We start from the raw sequence: 8343 nt of genomic DNA, 5'->3' as shown, positions 1-8343 counted from the left end.
CAAATAGGACTAAATGACTCTTCAGGATTAAAAAAAAATCGATCTTTACATCAAGACTGAAAATTCTCTTTTATTTATATATAAGATAAGATATAAGATTTGATCCTATTCGCACTATCGTGTTTATTAAATGTTTAAGACATGTAAGAAAAGGAAACAATTAATAACCAGCATTAAGGTGAACAATCAAATTATTTTATATTTGAAATTGTTTATGTTCAAATCATGAATCCTTATTTGTTTCCATGCATCTCTCTGTTCTTTCTTACATTGTTATACTATGAACAAGGCATCACTTGTTCATATTGAATACTTGGATATGTGGTGTATGAAATTAAGATCTTTGGTGATCGAACAGAACTTAGGTATTTATTTTCAAATATGCGGTATATGAAGTTAGGCTCATACTATGGCCAAAGTTAAGGTAATTTTGCCTTTGCCTATTTTTGTTAGACAAAATAACTAAATTTCAACTATATATGCATGACTTTAACCATGTCAAATTTTGGACAATATATGTTTGAAATTGTTTCGAGTGTGCAATCCTTCCTCTGATCATGTGTGAATGCGCAATGATTTATGCATCGAAATGCCCTTTTAAACATGGTCAATAAGAATTCATATAACTGATCTCAATTTCTTTACGACCGAAACATAGTAGTAGTTGTTGGTATTGTTCAACCCAAGGAAAGTAGACAAGTCTCCTCTTTTCAACCAAACATCAATAAGATCAAACAAACAATAAATCAAAATATTAGAAAACTAATATAATTGTATGCACCCTTCTCTTTCATTATAGCTAGCAACATTGTCATTACAAGGCATCTCTTGTAGAAAACTGATCATCTAATACCACAAAAAAAAAAAAAAACTAGTTTCCATTTTCGATATTAAAATGATTGTGTTACAAGATTCAATATTTCACTTGAATGTTTGTTTCAAATTACATTCCTAAACAAACCATGACGAATTTTCATGCATAACAAAACGAACTTGTATGTATAACAAAACAAACCTTCTCATCTTGTTCATTTTCTTGCATATCATGAAAAACGGAAACTATACATTTTTAATCAAAACTGGAAATATCAAGATCAGTATTACATGAGAGCTTCAGATTCCTTATAGCTAACGACAAACCCCTTCATTCATCGTTATAGATCACCAGAAGATTCTGCAGCAAGTCACATACAGTGTCCATAGTCACCACTTGCTGTCAATTCTAGAGATGATATAAGACAATAATGACAGGGACCTCATTCATATTGGGAGCTAGTAAATATAGTTTCCAGTTCTACGTTACCTTTCTCTCCAACGGAAATAATGTTTTCGTTAAAACTTTTTCTTTCAACTCCTCTTTTGTTTGTGCATATTGGAAACTATTATATTAACAAGTGCTTGTCAGCTTTGTTGACCACATGTGTACTAACCTGCTACCATCTCCGAGTTTGATATCAGTTATCTTCCTCTTACCTTTCCTTGCAGATTCTGGTGAAGTTGGTTCCGCAATTCTCACAGGTGGTCCAGGATTTCCTATTCCTGTTGATGTCTCGACAACTTTGTTCACCATTTCCAGGACTTCACTCATTTTTGGACGTGTCTTTGCATGTCTGACCAAGCAGCGGTTGGCGACTATAGAGAGCTTCTGGGCTGACCTTGAGATCTTACCATCAAGCCTTGGGTCTAATATTTGTTGAAACTTCTTAGAATCTGATATGTATGGCTTTACCCACTCTAAGAGCTTCTGCTCACTCCTAGGCCGATTTCGATCTAATGGACGTCGACCAGTAATCAGCTCATAGAGAAAGACACCATAGCTCCACACATCACTCTTGGAAGTGAGACGACCAGTTTGAACATATTCAGGAGCAGCATATCCCATGGTTCCAACAACCTGATACAATAGAGATGTAATATGCAACCAGACTACAACCATGAAAATTGGCATCATAGTAAGAAACAATATAAGAACAATGTTGGCAAATATAAAGGAGTGTTGGAACCATGCTTTGACATTCTATTGAAATCATTAGAATTTTAAGCTTATGTAACAGTGAATTAAGACGTGTTGTCTGATACTACTAGTTTCCAATAATTCATCGAATTCAAACGGCTAACAAACGAAATCATACTAGGTTGCTGAGCCAGGTTCTTGGAAAGCATGCTAGGGACGAGAAGGCGGTTTTGGTGTTGAATTTGCTTCTCCTTCACTGTTATCTCATGTTTATGAGCCAAGGAAAAGTACATATTGACCTAAAACTGCTAAACTGACGGTGGACCAAAACGAAGTCATGCAAAAGTCAATGGCAATTTTGGTAACAAGCTTCTTGGCTTTCCATGAAAGTAACGAATGGAACATTTTTGCTAAAACATGATATGGATGATACATAGAATTAATAGACAGCAAACTATTTTTTGCAAGGAAATCCAGGGAAGAAGATAGATAAATCATAGTTGATCAATTCCGTGAAAGGAGTTAAGCATACGACCATATCAACATCTTTTAATATCCAAGTATCCAACATTAATTAGAAAAACTAATGAACAAGAAAAAGTGAAAAAGACCAAAGGACAAGATCTTCAGGACACATGTATTGAGATGCATGCAATCAAGTTACGGGAGCATACCGCAGTTGAGACATGGGTTAGACCCTCAGGAGGTCCCAACCTAGCCAATCCAAAATCTGACAACTTTGCATTCCATTGCTCGTCCAAGAGAATGTTTGAAGATTTGAAATCTCTGAAGATAATCTACAGTATAAAAGAAGAGAGACATCAGGATTCTGGACGATAGCTGACTCAAAACACTAATAGCTTGAGCTAACATAACAAAAGGCATTAAGGCGATGAAGTCCTTGCTAGTTACACATTTTACACCTTTATATAGGTGCAAATAGCTAAGTGGAAAAAGTACCTGAACATCCATTTCTTCATGTAGGTATGCTAAGCCACGAGCAGCATCTTGGGCTATCTTTAACCTCATTGCCCAGGAGAGAGGGGTTTCTGACCTAGCTGACAAATGGTTTTCGACACTTCTGTTAGGCATGTATTCATACACCAAAAGCCGCTGGATTCCTCTTTCGTCATCTTCTGCACAGTAGCCAACTAATTTGACGAGGTTTTTATGTTCAGCCACCCCGAGAACATTGACTTCTGTCACCCACTCTTTGTGGCCCTATTGAATAGAATCAAGAAGAGTATGTTACTACAAATTGAACAAGAACATGATTCTCATGTTTTATTTATTATCATGGTTCATTCCACCGAACTATTGTAAACAGACTGGTTATTAATCGTGTTCACCAAATTTATGCCTAAAACAATTAACTAAACAGTAACTAAAAACCTGAAAACTGGTGGCTAAGTCGCAAACTCGCAATAAAACATGTGAAATAAGTTAGTAATTCTGCAGAAGGTTCACTATAACCATCAAGGTGTTCTCCTAGTGACTAAAGTAAAGACATAGTAGAACGTCAAAAGTTGCTATATGAGTAGCAGTCCGAGTACCAATTATTATGCTGAAGCTTCACCGTTACCATCAGCGGTTGGTCCTACTGACCAAAGTAAGGACATCGTAGAACGTCAAAAGCTGAAGTGAAAGCAGCTTTCCAAGTACCTTATTCATGAGCTGACAATGTACAATTTTATACAGAGCAGAAGATTCAATGTTTACGACCTCTTTCCACAATTGTATGACCTATTAAGTTTATCAGAGTTGACAATATTACATTTCTGGTGTAGTTTTGGATGCTGAATAGCTTCTTCCTCAATAAAAATGATATACTTAGAAACAAGATGAAAATCATCTACATCATCCAATATTTAAGCTAAAAAGAAAAAAAAAATTACTCCCTCCATTTCAATTTCTTTGTCTTACTTCCCTAGTTCCCTATTTACTCTGTTTCAAAAGTCTCTTTCATTTTTTGGTAACTCTTTAATTTATAACTTTCCATATGACATGTTTAAGACCACAAGAATAAAGGACATTTTGGTACATTTTACGCAACTTTCGTTTAAGACTACAAGATTCAAAAGTCTTCCTTACTTTCTTGAACTTGGTGTCAAGTCAAAACCAGACAAACAAATTGAAACGGAAGGAGTAATAAAATAGCAATCATGAAAGAATTTTATTGACTCACCAAATAGTAACTAGGTCAACAACATGGAATAAAGGAAGTATTATCATACCTGAAGATAAATTAGAACTTCAATTCATGATTAAAACAGGGTCAATCATCAACCAATAATATCAACTCACTACAACTCAATCCCAAACTAGTCGGTTCAGATTTATGAATTCTCTGTACCATTCACTCTTCTGAGGTTATGTAACAAATAAGTATGGGGTTTCAACAAAACTCCAGTGAAGAAAAACATGTTGATACTGGAATAAGAGAAATAGAACTTCAGCATCATGGCGCTTCAGCCGCATATAAGATGAACGCAAGCATAAGAAAGTGCTAGACATTAGGCATCTCAAATCAAAAAGCTATCGGAGATAATTATGATTGAACTTTCATCATGCTTATCCATCTATGAAGTTGGGAAAAATAAATCATTTCCGTACTCTAATTCTCATTTTTAGGTATGTGAAAGGTCATATTGGACAAACCCCCACTGTGGAAAATGTTCTCTTAGGACTACTATACAATCCAAAACAAATACCAGCACCAATCACCTGTCTACGCTGAGAAGAATGTTTCAATGAGGCAAGCTAAACAACTATTTATCTAGTGGTCCTCAACCATCAGAAGATTTTCTCACTAGGCCAGAGTAAGCGGCTAGTGCTTCTCAAAGAACCATATTGAATGGAGCCATCACATGTTGGAAGAACTATACCAACTATACTTCCGGGGTTCAGCACTTCTTTCTAAAATGGAAATAAGTTCTGGGGTTCATCACTTTTCTTAGTTCAAAGCCAAAGGAGTAGACTTTGCCATCTACAAGATTTTTCAATCTATGGTCATCCTTTTAATCGTTTAGATGGGGGCAAGCCATGAGTACATCACTACACCACAAAAGAACAGAGGAAAGGTAACAAAAGGAAGTATTTTAACATAAGAGATCATTCAAATCCATGGACTTCCAAGTGCACAGTCAGATCACACATTTTGAATAATGCCAAGCCAATTCAAATTAGTTAGTATATATGTTGTTGTGTGGGTCTATCAATGTACCAAATGTTTAAGTTGAAATATTTTTTGATAAGGTAAATGCCATACGTTAAAGTTAAAATATTTCCCTAGCAACTTCATAGTTCATACTGTGGAACAGTTTGCTTTACTCTTCCTGGTTTTCTGTACTCCTAAAAGATTCCCAAAGTTTTCTAATACAGCTCTGTAAGCAAAACTTAAATGGTTAGAGAAATGACAGTAGTTAAAGTAACATTTAGATTTAGTTCCAGGTAGCTAAAAAAGATAAGAGATGATGAAGTGTGTATCTACTGCAAAGTGCCAACACCTAATAAATAGTGATGTCAAAGTGCAGAATCCTAATATTTCTAATATATAATTATTCGAGCTTAAAAAGAAATTAGTTACCTGTAATCCTCTCCTACCAAGTTGTTTTACAGCCACGTCAATCTTTTTCGCTGAATCCTCACCAGTCTTTACTGTGGCTTTATATACACATCCAAATCCACCTTCCCCAATCTTGGTAGTACGATTGAAATTCTTCGTTGCTGCTTTCAGTTCTGAGAATGTAAATGCCCTGAGATCGGAAGGTCTATCTGACAGGCTTGGAATTTGGCTCCTTCCTCTAGATTCTGTGCTGGTATCTGATACATTCTGCGAGCTGGACTCACGATGAGAATGCCGAAATTCACTATCAAAAAGACCAAAAGAGGAGGACAGAACTGGATTTGACTTCGCGGTCTTAGGTTCTTCCTTCTTCTCACTATTGTAGAACTGAAAACACTTCATATCTTTCAGTATGCTACTAAAACACCCTCCCTGCAGGTTCAAATCCAGAATGGTCAATTAATATTCAAGTAATTTCACATAATGGTAAATTGGAAATACTTGGAATGTATTGAAGTATATCGTATTTGAATAGCTAATTACACTGATGCCTGCAGAATTTATCCAGGACTTTAAGGAGCAGGAAAGTCCACATGCCTTGTTAAAGCAAAATAAGAACATGGGGAAGAAATATACAAAAATGAAAATGATAAATAGGCAGAAGACTAATCAACCAATCCATGGAAATGCAAAACGAGAAGCCATTAGTAATAAATCAAATCTTTCCTACCAAACCTAATGGCAATTGCTCCATGGCTCTCAAAAGAAATACAACAACAACATACTCAATGTAATCCCACAAGTGGGGTCTGGTGAGGGTAGGACGCATGAAGACCTTACCCCTGCCTTTGTGGGGTAGAGAGGTTGTTTCCGGTAGACCCTTGACTAAAAAGAATGTTATCGAAGCAGGAGTGCAAGAAAAATATAGCAAACTGAATAGCAAAATACAAAACAAATGAAGCAACAAATAGTACCACGCATAGAAAAATATGAAACTACGCAATTACTAAATAATACTACCAATAGTGAAAAGAAGAAACGAGCGGGCTATCCCCCTACCTCCCCCACATAAAGCGCAACAACACCTGGCTACCTACTAACTGCTAGAAACCCCTTGAAACAGAAACATCACTCAATCCCAAACTAATTATCTTGGTTATAGGAATTCTCAAAATCCATTATGTTACATATGGACAACGAAAGTTGACCCACCAGCTTGAAAACAATACTTAATCATCAAGACAAAAGCTAAATACAACCTTAAATTTCCTTATGTAATTGTTGCCATCAAAACCAAACAAAACAGAAACAACCCCAAAAAGGTAAAATTACCAGAAATGTAGAAAACCCACCATCTACGGGACACGAGATTCAATCTTTTTCAATCCTTGGATAGCCAAAAGCCCAATTTTACAATTCCTGTGGATACAGAGAAGATAAAACTCAAAAAACTCAATGACCATAAAACCCCCTCATTCAAAATTTTACTTTGACTGCCAATAGACACAAAAAGAAAAAGGTACTCAAAACCTAAAAAAGACTCACCTTTAGGCTGCTAAATCTGAACCCACAGCATAAACTTTATCTCAATCTGTTCATAAATGGAAATATATTAAACTAATTGGCTTGGTTATATGAATTCTCAATACCCATTATATTTCATTTGGACAACAAAAGTTGACCCAATAGCTTGAAAACAATACTTAATTATCAACACAAGAGCTAGTATACAACCTTAAACTTCCTTTTCTTTTCTTTTTTAAAGACAGGGGACGATTACAAGGTGGGGAAATTGAATCCTCATCAATAACATGAAAGTTCAGGCAGCTACTAAGATTCTACACAACATTAAATTTCCATATGTATTTGTTACCATATAAATAAAGTAAAACAGAAACAACCCAAAAGGGTAAAATTACCAGAAATGTAGAAAACCCACCATCTACAAAGTGCAAGATTCAATCTTTTCCAGTTCTTGAAAAGCCCAAATTTCACAGTTCCTGTAAATACAAAGGTGTGAAACCTTCAAAAACTCAATGACCCATAAAACCCCACATTCAACTTTTCACTTTTAACTCCCAATAAACACAAAAAAATAACTCAAAATCTAAAAAAGACTCACCTTTAAGCTACCAAATCTGAACCCACACCATAATTTTTATCACAAATTGCAGTACTACTTGGAATTTGATAAAATTTCAGCTCCAACAAAAGGCTCTATCTTGGCAAAGATGGCAAAGACTTTAGATGACTCGAGAAAAGTCTTCACACGGCAGCAGCAGCGTTTGAAGTCTGCTATTCAAACAAACAAATACTAATACCCCACCAAAACAAAGGAAAGTTTCTCCAACACTGTACTACATTCACACTGTATTTTTCTTTTTTCAAGAAGATTTGACACAAATAGTTTCATGCCACATAATGAGATGGAATTAAACAGTCATAATGTGAAACTTAAAGGGTCCCTCTCAAAGGGACAAAGGAATATGTATAGGCTGGAAGATCACATTTTGTCTTTTTTTGGACAAAGAATTGGTCGTTGAGAAATATAAATGCGTATAGTTGGGGGAAAAAATAAAGTTGAAACCATTTGTTTTTTTCTTGAATGAGTGATTTCTATAGGGGGACGGGACGGAACCTAGTATTCATCCCAGTAATTCCGCTTCGATTCATCCCGATATCAGTCAAATCGTCCCATTTCGATCCGATGCCCAACCTTAATAAAAATTATTGGGATAAAATATGAAATTATTTTAATAGATAAAATCTCCTCATAGATTCTTCTTGTCATATCATAAGTTTGTTTATTTACTTCCACTTTCTT

The 8343-nt window shown here is 35.5% G+C and overlaps 1 protein-coding gene across 5 annotated transcripts; it reads right to left on the bottom strand.

The window, feature by feature from the left end:
• Window positions 1–1021: 1021 nt before the first annotated feature.
• On the bottom strand, window positions 1022–7929 carry LOC125871149 (serine/threonine-protein kinase PCRK1-like). Of its 5 annotated transcripts, none has more exons than XM_049551741.1 (8): window positions 7642–7928; window positions 7439–7519; window positions 7065–7110; window positions 6852–6938; window positions 5541–5951; window positions 2915–3175; window positions 2629–2751; window positions 1022–1894 (listed from the first exon to the last, which is right to left on the bottom strand). In XM_049551741.1, exons 5-8 carry the CDS (start codon window positions 5919–5921, stop codon window positions 1388–1390), a joined length of 1272 nt encoding a protein of 423 aa, XP_049407698.1. In that variant the 5' UTR covers window positions 5922–5951; window positions 6852–6938; window positions 7065–7110; window positions 7439–7519; window positions 7642–7928; the 3' UTR covers window positions 1022–1387. The 5 variants fall into 5 exon arrangements, with proteins under 5 accessions (XP_049407698.1, XP_049407696.1, XP_049407699.1 ...); XM_049551739.1 differs by having other exon boundaries at window positions 6872–6938; XM_049551742.1 differs by having other exon boundaries at window positions 7459–7519.
• Between the last annotated feature and the right edge of the window lie 414 nt (window positions 7930–8343).

This window comes from Solanum stenotomum, chromosome 7 (genome assembly GCF_019186545.1).
Source record: "Solanum stenotomum isolate F172 chromosome 7, ASM1918654v1, whole genome shotgun sequence".
Taxonomy (NCBI): domain Eukaryota; kingdom Viridiplantae; phylum Streptophyta; class Magnoliopsida; order Solanales; family Solanaceae; genus Solanum; species Solanum stenotomum.
This window is presented reverse-complemented; position numbering and strand designations above follow the sequence as displayed.